The 18,674-nt window shown below is 42.2% G+C and overlaps 1 protein-coding gene across 15 annotated transcripts in view; it reads right to left on the bottom strand.

Annotated features, from left to right (window-relative positions):
• ZNF462 (zinc finger protein 462) overlaps positions 1–18,674 on the bottom strand; it is a 104,309-nt gene that overhangs the window by 40,500 nt on the left and 45,135 nt on the right. For 8 of the 15 annotated variants that reach the window (XM_037902352.2, XM_037902351.2, XM_037902350.2 and 5 more), the window contains 6 exons: positions 17,004–17,255; positions 10,689–16,165; positions 9,500–9,664; positions 7,585–7,856; positions 4,488–4,606; positions 158–349 (listed from right to left, as the gene is read on the bottom strand). In XM_037902352.2, coding sequence (XP_037758280.1) covers positions 158–349; positions 4,488–4,606; positions 7,585–7,856; positions 9,500–9,664; positions 10,689–16,165; positions 17,004–17,223 — 6,445 coding nt within the window. In that variant the 5' untranslated portion in view covers positions 17,224–17,255. Of the gene's footprint in view, positions 1–157; positions 350–4,487; positions 4,607–7,584; positions 7,857–9,499; positions 9,665–10,688; positions 16,166–17,003; positions 17,256–18,674 lie in introns of those variants that run through there. The other 7 variants (XM_037902346.1, XM_027820402.2, XM_043546261.1 and 4 more) reach the window with 7 other exon arrangements.

Here is an 18,674-nt window from a genome sequence, read left to right as displayed (position 1 = left end):
ATTTATTCTCAATTTAGAAGCAACTTCAGATTTTCCTTTACAAAGTGACCAAAGAAACTGCCTTTGGGGCAGGCTGTTGCCTTAATATATGTGTGGGTGGGTGGGTGTGTAAACAGCACTTTAGACAGTTAGGATCTTGCTCTGAGGCACCTCTTACCATTAGAGTCCTCCACTTCTTCAGCAGGAGTGTGGTTCTTGGAGGCGTGTTGGGCGAATGAGGCTACAAGGCTGACAATGCGGGGTCTTGGTAGTGTCAGTGCTTTCCCATGCACTTTCAAGGAGTGCTCTTTCAGCTGGCTGATTGTCATGGTGGAAAATGAGCAGGAGGAGCATTTGTAGGCATGTTCACCTGGGTGAGCGAAATACAGGCAAGTCATCAGCTCACAAAAGAAATAATGGGGCCCCATCCTTCTCCTACTGAACTCAATGGCAAAACTCCCATTGACTCCTCTGGTGCAAGACTGGTTCCAAAGAAAACCAGCTATTTAGTTTTCCTGTTGGAACAGTCGGTACTGGAGTCTATGGATAGTGACACCTGCCATATGACAAAGATATTGCCCTTTTGAAACCCTGGCCCCCTTGTCACATGACGAGAGGCCAGCAAATAAAGACCAGTCTCTCATCAGCACTCCCGTGCATCACAACTTTGTTGCATGGTGTTGGAAGAAAACAATCTTTGGCGAAATGGAGCTGATTGAATCCCTCAAGCTGAAAGAGAGCTGGAAGCGGTGGGTACAGGACTTCCAAATTTTCTTGGAAGCAAGAGGCCTTTCACAGTCGTTGGAGAGGGTGGAATCCTCCATACTGCTACATGTGGGAGGTCCGGAAGCATTACAGAAGGAGCACGAAGGGCATTACAAGATGCTAGCCAAAATCCTTCAAAATCTTCAAGAATATCGTGATCCAGGCAATCTGGGAAAGGTACATTTTCCTGACATGAAACAAGCTGTCAGGCAAGATCATTGGTCATCATGTAACAAAGCTAAGTCACGTGAATTATGTGTGGTATAAGTGATAATCAGATCAAGGCAAGGTTATTACAAGAAATGGACATGACATTACTAGGAAATGTGGATATTTGTAAGGCTAGCCAAAACTGTTATGGAAAGCATTAAGAAGAAGTGAAAGAACAGAAGTGCTTGTAATTCTAAGTACATTCCAAGCCATAAAGACAGATAAACAAGGATAAACAAATTGGAGAGACCAGATTTGTTTGCAGTAAGTGCGGAGGCAACTGGAACACAAAGCAAAGTTGTCCAACACAAGGGTTGTGGTGTTACACATGCAAGTATCGCTCTTATTTGGAAGGGAGAACAAAGCACCACACCGAATAAGCATGGGTTACAAACAAACCACAAAAAAACAAGACAAAAATAAGTGTAAAGTATTTATGAACATTAGCTGGAGGACAAAGCTTTGATAATGAAGATGCAGAAACAATTCTTTTGTGGGGGGTCTCTTCATAAATTTAGAAAACAAGGTTCTGGAACAGACTGGGTTTGTGACACGGAAATAAACAAAAAGAGAATTTGAAAATATATACTGGAGCCCAGTGTAACATAATCACAGCAAGCATAAACAAAAAGGTTAGAGACCACCCTGTGCTAAAATTAAAAAACAACAACAGCTAAGCTTCTTTAGTAAAAGACAATGGCAAGCACACACTGGTGTATCTGGAGAAGGACAGACCACTCAGAGTACGAAGTAGTGGAACAAGAATTCTCATGTGGTCCCATCTGCAAATGCTGATTAACAAAGGTGTACAACACATTTACAGATGATATGCAAATGTTATTCTTCCAGAATATGATTTGTTGCTTAGTGGGACAGGACGCACTAAGGATGTAATGCATCCCATTGACATAGACACCAGCATGCTGTCCAAAATACAGTGAGCAAGAAGGATGAGCTTCACGATATGGTAAAATTAGATGTTATTGAATAAATACAGGCCCCAACTGACTTTATTAACATTAAGGATATCATAATGAAATCAAACAAGATGAGTACTCTTATGGATCAAGAAGATTTGAATAAGGTTATCAAACATAAGCACTACTCTATGAAAACAGCTGAGGTGGTTGTATCTAGGACTTCAAAATGCAAGAGTACTTTCAGTTTTGGATGCAAGGCAAGAGTTTTTGAAAGTCTGACAATAGAAAAACTACAAAGACCTATCTTCTACTCCCCATTTTGCAGATATATATATATAATATCCCTTTGGGACTGTCTCAGATCCTGAGATGTACCAAAGCATCATGATCCAGATTATTTAGAATGTGGATGGGGTGGAAGTAATTGTTTAAATGATCTGCTGATTTGGGGTGAAGACAACAACAACACAAGAGGCACCACATAACGTTCCGTAACATGCCAAAGAAAGAACATTACATTGAACAGGAACAAATGCCAGCGAGGAGTGAATGTAAAGTACGTACTCCATGACAAATGGAGTTTGACCAGAGTCAGAAAGATGGAGGCAATTGTACAAATGGAAAGACCCAGAATAAGAAGCAGGCTAACGTATCTAAGCAAATTCACTTCTAAATTTGTACAGATTAGCACTGGTCTGATAAGGGAGAGAAAAAGTTTTGGAAATTAAAAAAAAAAAAAAAAGCTGTCATGGAAGTGCTAAAACTGGACTATTTTGAGATTAGAATGAGTCTAAGATCTTGGTTGATTCAAACTCACATGGATTGGGGGGTAGCCTTCCTGGAAGGTGATTACTTATATTTCCAGAGAGCTGACTAAAAACACAACAGAGCTATGTTTAGATTGAAAAAAAATGCTAGCAACTTTTTGGTTTCATGAATGTCTATTTGGTAGACACTGGCTGAAGCAGAAATAGACCATGAAACTTTGGAAATCCTATTACACAAACCATTGTGCAAAGCACCACCTACACTCCAGAAAGTGACCACAAAATTCCAAAATGTGAGATACAGGCCCTGTAAGGAGTTTCTCAGAGCAGACATGGTTTCAAGATCACCTATATATAGCAAAATCAAGAATCTATAGAAAAAGGAGTTTGGAGGAAATATGGCTCACTTACAAATTTTTAAACTAAATTTTGACAAGCTCAAACAGGAAATACAAAATAGCCCAACTGTACAACAGCTTGAGAGATTAATTCTAAATGGACGGCCAACAAAAAACATCCAGGCGCCTCCACACATGAAAACTTATTGGGAGTATACAAACTGAAACCGCTGTTTAAAATGGGTATCTCATAATCCCACACAGCATGAGGCCAGAAACGTTAAAACTAATTCTCAGTGCCCAGCCGTATATTGAGAGGTGTAAGAACAGGGCCTGGCATGAATGCTGCCATTGAAGATAAGGTACCCAAGTGTGAAATCTGCAATCAATATAGGAAACAGAATGCAGAGCAGCAGCAAAACTATAGGCGACTGCTGACTGACCTTCGTCCAAGGTTAATTTTGATCTGTTTGAATTTAACAGGAAAGATTAACTTCTTGTTAGTGGACTACAACCAATTTTATTGTATTAATTGCGCCACTGCAGAACAGGCGGAAGGAACTGCTATGAGAACAAGACGTGACCATGTAAGCAGCAATCCCTGGAGGTTCAGAGATGTAGTTATTGACAGATGTCTAACACCGTTGGGTTTTAGTAATTAGCTAGATTACTGTGTGGTGGTTAGTTTTGGTTGACAGTCTACTTATCTGCATTTGATTTGAGCTGACTCTTTTTGTTTTTTTTTTTAAAGGAAGCTGTAACAGTAGCCAAAGGAGTAAGTAGATATTGACCCCAGTCCTGTGATAACCTTTTTAATGCAGAAATATATCACATGGCTGCGGCCAGGAAATCACGATCAGTCTCTGAACAATCTTGTGTCTCATACCTTTAGACAGTCACAGGTGCAATATTTTGCTGTGATCCTTTCCCTCCCCGGATCACTTTCCCAATTCCCAACTATCACAAGTGTGTTGGGTGTATGTACATATTCTACACAGCAGGGTAAAAAAGTCTATAAAATACTTCACTCCTCAACTTGTGTAAGTCAGCATAAGCTCCATTTACGTCAATGGAGCTATGCCAGTCTAAACCAGCTGAGGATCTGGCTCCAAGTTCACTTTGCACACTGAAGCCAACACATGACAGTCCAAAATGCAAATCCCAGCTCATTTCAGGAGTCATTTAAAATATAAACATATCAGAACAGCAGATCATCAACATATGAGTATCAAACTTGACTGGTCACCATTACTAGAAGCTGAATGACTGAGCACACTTTTAGAAACAAACAGTGCAGGATTTTCAGAAGTGCTCAGTGTTGGCCTAACTCTGCTCCCTCTGAAGTCAATGTTAAGACTCTCACTGAATTTAACGGGAGCAGAGAGTTGACCAGTGCTGAACCACCGTTGAAAATCCCACCCAAAACTGGCAATGAAAAGTTTAACTGGTAACAGTGGCAATAAGACATTTGTTATAGTTGCTGCATTGTAAAATTGACAGAGACTTACCAGCATGAGCTTTGAGTATATGAGTTTTCAGGCGGCTATTATAGGAAGACTTGAATGGGCAGAGTTTGCAACGGAATGGTTTATGGTGTCCGTGGTGAGTCTGCATATGGCGATCCAAACTTGGCAAGGGAGAGGCAGAAAAAGGAAACACAAAATATTAAATAACTTCAGCTACTACTTCACATGCCAGGCTGAAAACCTAACGGGCCAGACTCTGCCACTCTTCTTCATGCTGGGTAGCACCTTAATCCAGTGAGGCAACTTGCAAAGCAAGGTAGTATCTAGCATGAGGAAGGGTGGGAGAACTGAGCCCAACGTTATGCAGAATGCAAGCCACTTAAACAGGATAATTGGGAAAAATCAGGTGTTAATCAGTTTTATCCAGAGTGTAACAGGATAGATGCTATGGAACAGAGCTGGTTAAAAAAAAAACAAAACAAACCACAGCAATTTTTGGTTTGGCAAGAGTCCTTGTGAAAAGTTTGCCCCCTTTCCCCCTCCAATCAGCAAGTTTTGAAATTTTTCAACCTGCTCTATTGAGGAAGCCTTCTTTTGGCAAAGAGAATAGAAACGGACTAGTCTGTTCTGGGGAAGATGCCAGCAGGCTGTGCAGGAGCCAACCAAGGAGTTCCAGGAGCAAAAAAAAGATGGTTTTAGAGAGAGATTTGGAAGACAGCGCATGGAGCCCAAGAAAAAAGTGTGGGTAGCAGGAAACATCTATGCTAGGATCTTCTTTGTGAGAAGTCAAAGCAAGAGAGGGGGGTAACAAACCCTTTCAGATTCCAGACTCTTTCTAATCAATCTTTATATAACAGCTCAATTCATAATTACATTTGATTTAGAAGAATGAAGCACTAGGTGATCATAATATCTGAATAAGAACCCCAGAGTTTGGAAGCTTCTCTAAACCATCTGATCTTCCTGAGTTCACAAATCTCAAGCGAGCAAGCACCAACTTTAGGCTGGACTAGACATATCCCCAACAACAGCCCCTTCTCACGGTATGTTAACATGTTTGACTCTTGTCCTACCTTCAGCCTGCATGTGCAAGAGGTGCATGGCAACAGGATAATGGGATGGGGGAAACAGTCTTTAGTCTCAGAAGTGCTTCCGTTTTATTTTCAAATTTGCTTGTATTTCACTTAAACTGGCAAATTCTTACTAAATATTAGCATCTTCACCCACAATGCAGAAGTTCCTGCTACATTTTTCATCCTGTACTACCACAAAAAGAGCCTAATCTATAAAAATGCTTGTCCATCGGTGCAAAAGCTGCATTCTTAGTCCATTCAGATTAACACCTGATAGTAACAAAATGTACAGTATGTCTATTTACAGTAGCACTTCATAGCAAAATAATGTTATTGTAAATTCAATAAGGAGCTATAATTACTGCCAGTCCAGTGAAATCAACAAATCTGCTCAATGAATAAAATATGCGGAGCATCCATTTCCGTCGATACTTCACATAACAACAAAACCCCTATCTTAAATACCTGACAAGGAAACAAGCTTGCTTAACAATTAAGGCAGACTGTCCATCCAAAGAGGTATAATATACAATACTAGTCCATACAGGACCACATACAATTAAACTCAAACCATAGGTCCCATCTCTGAGATTCTTTTCCAATCAGTTTTTATTTAGGGTTTTTTTTTTTTAAAAACTTGTACTACGGATTTTCTCTCTCCCAATTACCTATTTTACCCAAGTTAAAGAGATGACGTAGATAGGTTCAATCAGATATTGGGTGACTATTTCTATAGCAACCACAATTTTATAGAACTCCAGCTTGATCCTCCCTATTTAATCCCAGCATCTTCTTCATTCACAACCATAATAACACTTGCCAGGGAAGAGTGCAGGCAACCTCAGTGCTAGAGTTGTGGGGGGAGGAGGATTATTTTAGTACAGAGACTTTTAAAGTGGCACAATCTGTATTCCACCAATGCAGTCCTGCCAGGGCCTGCCAATTCAATATCGGAACACCTCTGCTCAGAAGGGGCCCCCTGTGCCAAACACACATTCCCCGGGGGATGCCCTGTCCTTTTACCTCTCAGAGCCTGTAAAACAGATTATGGTTATAACCTAGCTGGACACACTTAGGATGCTGGTGGAAGTGTCGCCTGTCTAGAACACAAGATTTGTTTTCTGTGTCCTGCTCTCTCCCTGGTATGGATTTGGTTGCAGAGCAGACACACTTAAGCCTGACTTACGATGCTGTGGATGATGCCACAAATGTTTCAGACAGAACAGAGCATGGCTCTTCCCTCCTTCGTTGGATGAGTAGGTGTCTCCTTGGAGGATAGATGAAGCATGCATGTGTTCTCAAGCCTGTCAATGGGGGTTTGGTGTGGGCGAATCCTACGGAGTACATTTCTTTGTGGCAGGCCTTCAAGAAGTTTAAAAAGCCAATTAAGCAGCTACCTCTCTCCCTAGTCTAAGAAAACCTTTAGCACGTACTTTGTGAGAAGTTTGTTTATTTCCGCTAATACTTAATCTGTTGCATCAGAAAATGGAATATGTTGTGGAACTCATTCAGAGAAGAGCCCTATACTCTTGTGGATAATGTTTTCATAGAACAATTTACATAACACAATAAAAAAAATCAAGATTTTTTTAAGTTCAGCTCTTGAGAACTGCTCAGCATTAAAGAGACTACATCTCTCTAAATCAACCCAACAAAACTCCACCAACAAAAAATCACACTGCTATCTGAAAACTGTTGCTATAGGTAACACCCAGGTTCCTTATTTATGAGTATCTCCCTCTTTTCTTTCCTGTTTATTTTATTAATTTGACAGCACTGCGTAGAAGGTCAGTTTCATTGTTTCCTCTGTGTAGGAAGTTTGCCCCTTTTGTTTGTGTGTTCTTCCCCCACAGAAAAAAGGAGAATGAATATTTAAAAAAAAAAAAATATGAAAAGACATTGGTAAGGGGACTCAGAAGAATGTGAATACCTGAAAACTAGAAAAAAGGGGCAGGAGAGCAGTTAAACAGTAAAGGTGTCCAGTTTTCAAGTGTACAGTGCCCCCATTAATGTCAGCACATATGAAAACAGTATCACTGGTCTGTACTTCTATTGCAAAAACTTACTTGTGCCTGAAAGCAGAGACAAAGGAGCAATACTGGCAGCTGTACTTGTCTTCACGGGTAAACATGGCCAGAGCCAAATGACTTCTCTCATGAGATCGCAGACCCTGCATAGACATCAAAACCCGGTCACACTGGCTGCAGTGGTAGCCCCCAGGCCTGGTTTCATCTTCCAAGGATGCTCCAGATTCAGCTTCTGTAAATTCCACCATGCCATGGTCTTTTGCTCCCTCAAAACCCTCCAAAGTTGTGTTTGAAGAATCTTCCGCTTCCTGCTAAAAAACACATACCCCCCCAAAGCCATCAATTCTCTCTCCCTTCTGCCTTGGGTCTTCCCCATGTGTTAACTTTCCCATCTAAGCTTCCCTTTTCAGAATGTCTCCTGGAATCCAACTACATCCATGTTCTAAAGATATCCCTGCACCGTTCCCATATCATCAATGGCTTCCTTCAGGAAAAGGTCCCCCAGTTTCAAATCTATTCTAAAAAAACACTAAATCTCACAACTGGCCCTAAGTAATATTGTCAATGTCATCACAAAAGCCATGGAATTGGAGTAGAAACTGAACTAACTACCGTCTAACTCCTGGAAGTGGACCCCACAAAACAGGTTAGAGACACATAGGAAGGTGGTATGGAGGAAACTTGCATTGTCCTTGCCTCTGGGCTAACCCAGACCTCCCCTTTCCAGGGCTGTTGAGCAGACACTTTCCACCAGCACTAAATTCATGAGAAACAACAGGCACTCTATGAAAACACTACTCCTCTTCAGAAATAGTTACTTGTTTCTTGTTCCCCTCCCTTAATATTATTCACCATGGCACATATTTTGTTGTGATCAGCAGCTTAAAATTGGTAGAGAGTGTGGCACCACATTCATTTGACCTTGGTTTTCAGCTTTCTTGCTCAACTACTTAAGTAATTTCCTTTTGCTCAAAAAGATGGCAACGGTCCTGTAAGCTACGCTTGAAAAGGATAGCTGGGCAGGAGAAAAGGAACAATCTCTTTTGTAGCATCACATAAGCAAAAGGGGAGGGCAGTGAAAGGACAACAAAATAATAAAAGCCCTCTTAGGTAGAACAGCTCAGACCCTTCTGGATTTAGTTGCCCTAACGCAGTATGCAGTAGGGGTTAGAAACACGGGACTGAGGGGTCAGCTCTGCTACTCAACCCACTCTGAATTCTCACTGCAGCAAAAGGAATGTGTTCACAGCTCCTGCGGCACGATTGCATGCACACGCCCCAGTTGATATCCTGAAGAACCTGCTGTTAGGTAGGAAACCCCAGTCCTCCCCTGCACACCTGATTTCCTAGAAGCAAAAGTCCATTTGCACATGAAAACTAAAGTGCATTTACAATTGGCCTCTTTAGTTGGGCCAATGGCTCCGGTAAATGACTAATTAGCCATCTGAATGGCTGTTTGCAGATACAAACACCCGGTTTGCTTGTGTGATTGTAACTATGCATGCAAGCATGTAACACACAATTTCATGTACATTTGTGCATGCACACTTCAGGCTTCCTCTTCTGAAAATTTTGCCTTCAGAGGCAAAGACAGTAGAAAAGTAGCCCAGAATAGCTGGACAAGAGCTTCCTGCTCAGAGGCCTACGCTTTCTACCATGGACAAGACAAATTCCTTTATGCAAGAGAAATGGAATATACTCAGTGGCAAAAAATAGTCTTCATGTCCTGAATCAAAGGTAGAAGAAAGTTGTCACTAACATCTGAAGAAATCTAGCATTAAAATAATCCAGAGACAACACAGAAAACTGTCCATTAGATTTGGATGATGGATTTAGTAAATCAGTACCTAATCCAAATTGAACTTAATGAGAGAGTCTGCCCATCAGCTTCTGTGAGTTTTTTGATCAGGCTTTAATCTCAAACAAACACATAGCCAGTTCTTATAATTCTCACCTTTACGGTAGCTGTCACAGACGAGACATTCCCATACTGAACATGCTTGCGAAGGTGATTACAGATGGCTCGAAGGGTGGGATGAACTTCCACGCAAAATTTACATTTGTATCCAACAACTTTCCTCTCCTTAAATTTTGATACATCTTCCAAGTGACCGAATGTCTGTTGGAACACATCAGTATAATCAACAAAGACACTGAAATTTGCTTCCAGAACTAACTTAACCAAAAAAAAAAAAAAAAAAAAAGAGAGAGAGATTACAAACGTACTCTGAGACAGCATGGATTTTAAAACCAAAACAATTAGGCAAGCCATTTTTGTTTGTTCAAATAGAAAAGAAAAAGGCCCACTCTCTTGGCGCTTTAAGGACAAAGATACAGATTTTGCAAAGCCGTCTAAATGACTTACACACACATCCATTAACATAGATGGATAATGTGTTTAAATCCCTTAGGCTGGTTTGCAAAATCTCCTCTCAAGTTTTCAATTAGCCTTTGTTAATGCCTTTAAAATATACAGGTAAAACATTTCCATAGTATGAATTCTGAATTTCTGCCTAGTGACAATTTTATTAATTTTTAATTACAAGGCCCAATTATGCCATTGGGTGACTCTGATATAAACTGTGAGTCACTCCTTCGCAATGGTAAATAGTTACTCCAGATTTACACCAGTGAAACAGAACAAAATTTGGTCCAAAGTTCATATGGGGCCTGATCCAAAGCCTGAAGTCACTAGAAAGATACCCATTGATATTAATAGGCTTTGGATGAGGCCCCATGTCAGATATATTACCCCCATTCTGCTGACACCATGTCTTATTGAGTAGGCTATTCCTGAGAAGGAAATTTGTGTTATTACAAGGAATCATGACCAGGAGGATTGGGAAAGAGACAGGCCAGTGGCCTTGTAATAGAAAGTCACATAATTAAGTGCCAGATAAGGAGGCTACTCATAGGAGGAGAGGAGGAAACAGCAATACCCTAGGAAGCTCTAGAAAGAGATACAGAAGGGGGGGCAGATGTAATCAAGCTAGAGCATTTAATTGATTTATAGAACTCATTGGCACACTAAGTCGCTTGCTTGTAGCTGTTTGGCTGCCAAAGAGCACATGCATGGGGACACTAATAAGAAGAAGCCGGGGAGGGATTGGGGGTGTTGAGAGAACACACACACACTCTCTTACCCTCTCTTGTTTGAAATCTGCAAAAGCACCATCTGCATATTTCTGCTTGCTCAAAAGCTGTTTCCTCCTCTCTTGACGTTTGGCACGCTTCTGGAATTCCTCATTGTGACTGTTCAAATGTGAGGTCAGTTCTGCCATGCTATGCAGTTTACTATCACAGTGCTTGCACTGGTAGGCAGAGCTCTGAGAGCGGGTGCCACATCCCAGTATGGTAAAGTCTCTCTTCAAATCCTTGCTGTGGTGGTCAGTGTAATGCATACACAGCAGCTCGGCTGTGCTGAAGGACAGTTTGAAACATTTTATACACCTGAAAGGAAGCCACTCGATTTCCTGAGCCTCATTCTCCACCTCAGACTTTTCAAAATCATTTCTCTCCTCACCTAGGATCTGCTTTTCATGCTCGTCAGCATACACAGCTGTAAAGTAGCCCCCCAGCTTGCTCGCATGCTGCTTCTTAGGGAAAACACCAGGGTGACGCTTCATGTAGTGGGACACGATGCCTTTTTTGCTAAAGGACTGGAAGGAACAAAGCGAGCACTTCTTCTTTTCCACTGCCCTCCTCAGCTCCTCGCTCAGTTGAGGAGAGGTGTCTTTGGGAGGAGACGGAATGATCACTTTACTGGGCTTGTCACTTACCGTCCTGGAGGCTGCCAGGCAATGAGTGTAATAAGCGTCAATGTCATGCCGTTTCTGGTAGTGTGCTGCAAGCCCTTTGCGGATGGGGTTTGTGTAGGAACACAAAGCACATTTGAACAGGTTGTTTTTGCCTTCCGGCTGTGCCCGGACGTTGTTGTGTTTGATGCGGTAGTGCCTGGCTATCCCCTTCCGGGTGGAGCAGAAATATTTGCACAGCTGGCACCGGAACACTGTGTGCGACACGAGATGAGAGCTGGAGAAATGAGAAGCTGGCACGGCGACTTCTCCGATGTCCTCAGCAGCAATTTCCGGAGAAGCCTTTATTTCAGGGGTACTCTCCGGCTCCATGGACGCAGACACCTTTGGTGGTGACTGCGCAAACACATCAAATTCAGGTTGGTTGTGGTATTTTTCATAGTGAATTTTAAGCTTTTCCAAAGTGCCATGGGTATAAGGGCATAATTTGCATCTGTAAGCACCATACCCTTGCTTGAAAATCCTACTTGTTTCTTCCACATCATTCTGGGACATGTCATTAGACTGCTCCACATCATGCACAAAATCCTCAGCGGTGACCTTTATTGACGGATGCCGTTTCTGGTAGTGTGTAAGGACACCGTGGATGCGCGTATTAATGTAAGGGCAATGCCTGCACTTGTACACGGCTCCTGGGTTAATGTCTATGTCCTGTGCAAAATCTGCAGCTTTAACTTTCATGCCAGGATGTTTTTTGCCATAATGTGTCAGGAGGCCGTGCAAGTTATTGTATTCAGACTGGCATACTGTGCACTGATACGGTGTGGAGGATATCGCAGGGTTTGCAGAGGCCAGCTGGACATTTTTTTCTTGGGGGAGGCTGGAGTCTTCTGTACAATCCACGTCCTGTTCCATCTGTGATGTGGTTATCTGGTCTTCAGAATTAACCCTAGTCCCAACTTCATCGGACTGGGTGCCAGCTTTCTCAGCAGCATCTTTCTCCTTGATGATATCCAGCAACACAGATTCATCCCCATTCATGGCCCAAGGATGAAAAGCCTGATAGTGATTAGTAATATCCCAAATGGAAGATGCTTCAAAAATGCAGTCTCTGCATTTATAGGTTTTTGCCTCTGATGGCATCACTAGGGCTGGAGGGGAAGGATCTGGACCTGCCCAGAGTTTAGTGGCCATGTATGTATAGTCAACATAATGCTCAGGATGTCTCCTTTGGTAATGCACGAGCAAACCGCTAGGCTCTGTATGTGAATAAATACACCATTCACAGTGATAACCAGCTTCTATTAAGCCATCCAAAAATGCCCATCGTAAAATGGATGTAACTGTGGCCTTCAGGCTTGGATGGTCTTTTTTAATATGCTTCCTCAGTGCGTAAAAATAAGGCGACGTGTAGGAACACTGCCGGCATTTGAGAGCTCTTAGTTTAGCCTTGTCCCGCTCTGCATTGGAAGTGGGCGCAGGCATGCTGCTGGACAATTTTTTCTGGCCACGATCACAAAGGCTCCTAATCGTGGCTGTGTGCTGTCTAATCACATCTGCATTGGCTTTGAAGTCACGATGCTTCTTTTGATAATGAATGAGCACGCCTTTAACGGTCCGATTTCCATAGTCACAATGCTGACAGAAGAACATTTCATTCTCAAGGGGAGCCACAGAGCTCTCAGAGCTGCCCCTGTTCAGCTGCACAGACGCTGGTGGCCTCTGAATGCCAGGTGGCATTTCACCACCCCTCATCATTGCTGCTGTGGGGGGCGTCTGCCTAATGTATTTCGCAGTGACCTTTATTTCTGGATGCCTTTTCTGATAGTGGACGAGCACTCCCACCACCGAGCGGTTGCTATATGAACAGTGCTTGCAGTAGTAGAGTTCAGTGGTGAGGTCTGGTGGTGGTGGGGGGGGAGGTGGTGGCTGTGAAGCCATGTTGGAAAGTTTTGGGGAGATGGGAGTTCCCAGCTCAAAGGACAGTTGAGCCAGGGCAGAACCCCTGTCGACAGACACCACCCGCATGGTCTTCTGAATCCTGAAATATGAAGCCTTTTCTTCAGGGTGTTTTTTCTGATAATGCACCAGAACAGAATGCATGTTAGGGCTTGCAAACGAACACACATCACAGTCATACACCACAACGCTATTAACTGAAGGCTCTTTCTGATTTTCACATTCTGGACTAAAACTCTTTGAAGCATTTTTGTTAAATGTAGCAGGAACTCCAGCCCCGCGGGCCACCGGGGTGGAAGTTGCCATGGTCTTGGGAGCAGAATTCAAGATCTCTCTCAGTGTTTGCGACTCTGCATTTAACCCTTCTTGCTGTTCGACTACATAGCTTGAAAATATCATTGCATTGTTAATTTTAACAGTTGGGTGCATTCTTTGGTAGTGCGGCATCAAGCTTCTAACATTCGGGCTAGTGTAAGAGCAAAAGCGGCAGCGGTAGATCAGATCAGAATGATCAAAGTTGAGTACATTCATAGCTTCCGGATGATGCTCACCGTAATGCTGCTGCAGGTCTTCAAAGTTGGTGTAGTCAATGTAACATTCAAGGCATCTGTACACAGCACTGTGATCGTTAGGGTCCAATATATACCTAAAGCTGAACTTAATGTAAGGATGCATCCGTTGGTAGTGGGTGCTAACACTCCTCGCAGATTTGTTGCTAAAGTCACAGTGTTTGCAATAATAAAGCCGTCCGGAATCATTAAACTCTGCATTTTCACTGTTTTGATCAGATCCATACATACTCGACTGGCTGCCCAGAAGAGATGCATTAGGCCCCTGATGATCCTTCATGTTGACAGAAGAGCAATAATAATCTTCCTCATCTTCAGATAAAGTTAGCTCAATTTCTGCCCCATTGGTGGAATTATAATCATGCGGCATGTTCCTGAAATTAGTCTCCTTCTGAGAATCATTAGTATCTCTTCCCCACATTTGCTGGGGTGCATAGGAACTAGACACCTCCATCAATGGCTCTGTTTGTTCTTCTTCCTTGTCCAATTCTACTTCTATCTCCACTTCATTGTCTTCCTCCTCCTCTTCGTCATCCTCTACGTTAATCACTGCATCTTCTTGTTGCTTGTTTTGGTTAATTTTGCTCTGTAGGTTGCTCGCTATTTCATCGATTCTAGTTCGCTTCTTCACAGGCGATAGATCTAGAGGAAAGTCATTTGTCAGTTTTCGAGAGGTCTTAGCTACAAAGTTATTTTTAGATGATAACCCAAGAATTGAGGTCTGGCTTTTCTTCACAGTGCTGGAGGCAGCGTGGGCATCCACCTCACTCTCTTGTGGAGCATTGGATGACGGTCCCTCGTATTTTGGCAAGTTATCACAAAAAGAATGCTTGTGTTGTTGATGAACTCGGAGACCTTTCAAAGTAGTTGTGGAGTAGTTGCACAGCGTGCATTTATAGGGGTGCTGAGAGTGGGGTTGAGGGGACTGCTGCTGTTGCTGCTGCACGGATTCCATCATTCCGCCTGACTTCCTGCCATTTATATTTCCACTTTCATAAGACACTGTGCTTTCATTCAGAGAGGAGGCTATGCTTTCACTCTGGGAATTCACAGCATCCCAATCTGATGTTGTACCTGTATGACATTGTTTATGAGCTCCAAGTTTTAATGAACTCTTACAAGTGAAAGGACATTCATCGCACTTGTATACAGCCGTCTTCCCAGAGAGGTGGATGTTCTCAATATGGCGGGAGATGCTTCGGCGGTGCATAGTGAGGAAAGGGCAAAAAGGACACTGGAACCTGTTCATGTATCTTCTAAAGGGGATCCCCTTTGTTTCCAATAATTTGTTACCATCAGATCCCATCAGCTGCTCTGCAGACATTCCTGAGGTCTGGTGATCCATGGAGTTCAAGCCATTCTCACTGTCTATTTCATTTAGCTCTTCATCAGAGCTAGAGTCATTTAGCATACTATTAGTTTCCAGGTCAGCAGAAGAATTTGTCATGTCAGCTATTCCATAGCGGGATCTGTCAGACAAATTAACCATACCAGAGTTATGAGGTGACTTAGGCTTCATTTGAGGATAAGACACAGAAGAAAACTTTGAAGATGTAGAAGAATTGGGTCTGATAAGGGAGTTACTCATGGAGCCTCTGAAGTTTGAGACGTTGGCATTCGGCATCTCACGTCCTGTAGCATTCATAGAGATATAGTTGGAGTTTGGGGCGGAGTTTGGTGCACTTTTGTTCTGCACATCAGGTAAACTGGTTCCATCCTGTTGCTGTCTCAGGCTTGACAGTATTTTTACCATGCTGCGATGCTTCTTCATCATGTGGTCACACCAGCGTTCCCTTCGAGGGGTCTGATAGCTACACCATTCGCAGCAAAAGTTGCCCCTAGACTTTGTTAAAGGCTTGACCATGGATTCCAAGATGCTACGCTCTACTACTTCAGCAGGCAGCTCCTTGCAGGATTCCTGCACCGGCACGGATGCGGATGCAGATTCAGATATGGCAGCTGTGGCAGTAGGGGGAGTTGAACTCTCCTTTAGATTATTTTTGTGATACATTTTCTGGTGCTTAATAATCCTTGCACGCCTTGGCGATTTGTAGGTGCAGAACTGGCAAGAGAAAACTTTGCCAAACCCCTCATGCATCATGATGTTGTAATTTAAGGATCCAGCAGCAGGCGGTCCCACCGAGCTCCCTCCAGCTTGTGTGCCATGCACTTTTCGGGTATGTTCTATGAGAAGGTTTTTGGATCTGAAGTAACGCACACAGAATTTGCACTGGAAAAACTTGTTTGTTGGTTTAGGATTTGGGGCCATGTGCTGGCTATAAAAACTCTGGCTATGGCTATAATAACTTCCAGTCCCCATCTGAGCTGCATTTTGCCCTAAAAGAAAAAAAAACCCACAAGGAATAAATACATACGATTTCTTCCCCACATACCACTCAATGATATAATACAATATCCAACAAAAATCACATCCCATTGGGTCCATCAGTATTCCAATGCATGCAATACACTGGACTATCTCATTTACGATTCTCTTCTGTACCTGCTGCAAAACTCTGATATATAGGACGTAACGTGGTCTATGTATTACTTCTAAAATAAAGTTTCTTTAAATAAACACATTAGTTTTCCCCTTGTTTATTCTGCCCCTCCCCCTCCCCCCCCTTCCTCAGACGTTCTTGTCAACTGCTGGAAATGGCCCACCTTGATTATCACTACAAAAGGTTTTTTTTTTCTCTCCTGCTGGTAATAGCTCACCTTAAGTGATCACTCTGGTTACAGTGTGTATGGTAAACATCCATTGTTTCATGCTCTCTATGTATATAAATCTCCCCACTGTATTTTCCACTGAGTGCATCTGATGAAGTGAGCTGTAGCTCACAAAAGCTTATGCTCAAATAAATTTGTTAGTCTCTAAGGTGCCACAAGTCCTCCTTTTCTTTTTGCGAATACAGACTAACACGGCTGCTACTCTGAAACCTGACATTAGTTTCAGACGTTCACCCTAAATAAATACATAACTTCTAAAATTCTTGATGATAAAAAACAGATAAATCCCCAACCCATTTCAGTGGTTACATACAAAGCAGTAATCAGAACTGATAAGGCAGTAACTAGACAATACTCACTTTGCTGTCATTATAATAAAATTAATGAAAATTACAAATTAAAATATGCCAAGACAGGCAGCAAAAAAAGAGAGGTTTACGTTTACCTGCAATTTCATCTGCAATTGTAAATTCATCCTTTACAGAAGAAAATTCGACCTCTGTCTGGTTGCTAGCATTCATGGAGCCAGACCTTGGCTGGCTAGGACTTTCCTCAGAAACATCTGTTGGCTGCAAAAAAGCAGTGTGAACATCCTGAATGTGAGCTTTAAGGTCTTCATAGGATGGAGCTCGAAAATCACAGCCATCGCACTGCAGCACCTCCATGGTCCTGGATAATACTTTCACATCAGGAAATTCTGAAAGAAAAGGAATGGGGGAGAAGTACTTGTTACAGAAACATCATTCAGTGAACCATGACTAATATATAAAACCAAGCTGGTCAGCAATAAGGTTTAGTAACCTCCAGAATGCTAACATTACAGAAGTAAGAACTCAACTTTTGCTCAATATGTTGAAAGGCATCAAGGAAATTCAAATTAACAGAAAATCCTACCTAAATGGCTCACGAGTTACAGAGCTGGGCTCTACAAATATTCAAGCCTTCTGACAAATGGATGTTGATTCAGTAGACCTTGCCTTCTTGGCTTTTCCCTTACTCAGGTTCTTTCTGCCTGGGCTTATTGTTACACTGACAGTCTGTCTCAAATAAAGATGAGGGAAGCACATGTGATTTGAGCAGCTTCATTACTCCCAGCCATTCATGCATTGACCTTTACTATTAGAAAATAGGATTTCTGCCTCTTTCCAACCAGCACTAACCTTCCTCTAGATTAGACAACTACTGACTACTTCATTGCCAAAGACTAAAAAGCCTCCCCGGGAAACTTGCATTTTCAATTAGTTTAAAACATCTAGTCAGTTTTGACCTTGATGGAAAAAAGAAACAATATGGCAGTGAGAGATCTGGATACATTGACTTTTGATAGATTGTTGCACCTTAACAATTCCACCAAACACAGAAGAGAGCTACATTCTTGGTTGGAATTCCCATAATTATGCCCAGAGTTATACCCTGTCTCTGGGATCAGGATTTTGATGGGGTGGTGGACGGGAGAGGAAGGGATTTTGCTGTCATTTAATAAAACATTGCAACAGCACAATGGAAATATGAATAAAAAAGACCACGCCCCAAAGTTTCATGACTTCCTAGATTCCTCCACAAACCCTAATTTGATACACGGTGTAACAAACTGATCTTGGTAAAGTCAATGTAGTTCAGTACATGACCAGTTAATCCCGTGAGACATAATTCTGGGGGAGAATTTGTCTCTGTGCTCAAAATTTATGGACTGCTGTAGAAGAAAGAATATATAAACACAGGGAAAAAAGTCAAAGGCAGAGGTCCTCCTACCTCATATGTTTCTTGGGCACAGTAGCAACTTATTATCTTAATGAATGAATTACTTCTTTAAGTTTCCCACATGCTCCACTGGGCTAGATTAACCTAGGACTTCCAGAGATCTGATAGAGGGAACGGCAGCCAAAATATTTTATGATGAAAATTCCATTCATTTACTGTAGAATATAAAATTACTTCTACAGCAAGATCAAAGTCCAATAATATTATGTCAATGCAATAAAAGAGGGCATTGCATTAGGATTTTACATACAAGAATGTTCCTCCTGATAGCCTGCTAAAATAAACTTCTGTCAAGTCAAATGCTGGACAGACTGCGCACACAGACACTCCAGATGTTTACCTACACTACTGTGCA

This window comes from Chelonia mydas, chromosome 5, assembly GCF_015237465.2.
Source record: "Chelonia mydas isolate rCheMyd1 chromosome 5, rCheMyd1.pri.v2, whole genome shotgun sequence".
NCBI classification, from domain to species: domain Eukaryota; kingdom Metazoa; phylum Chordata; order Testudines; family Cheloniidae; genus Chelonia; species Chelonia mydas.
This window is presented reverse-complemented; position numbering and strand designations above follow the sequence as displayed.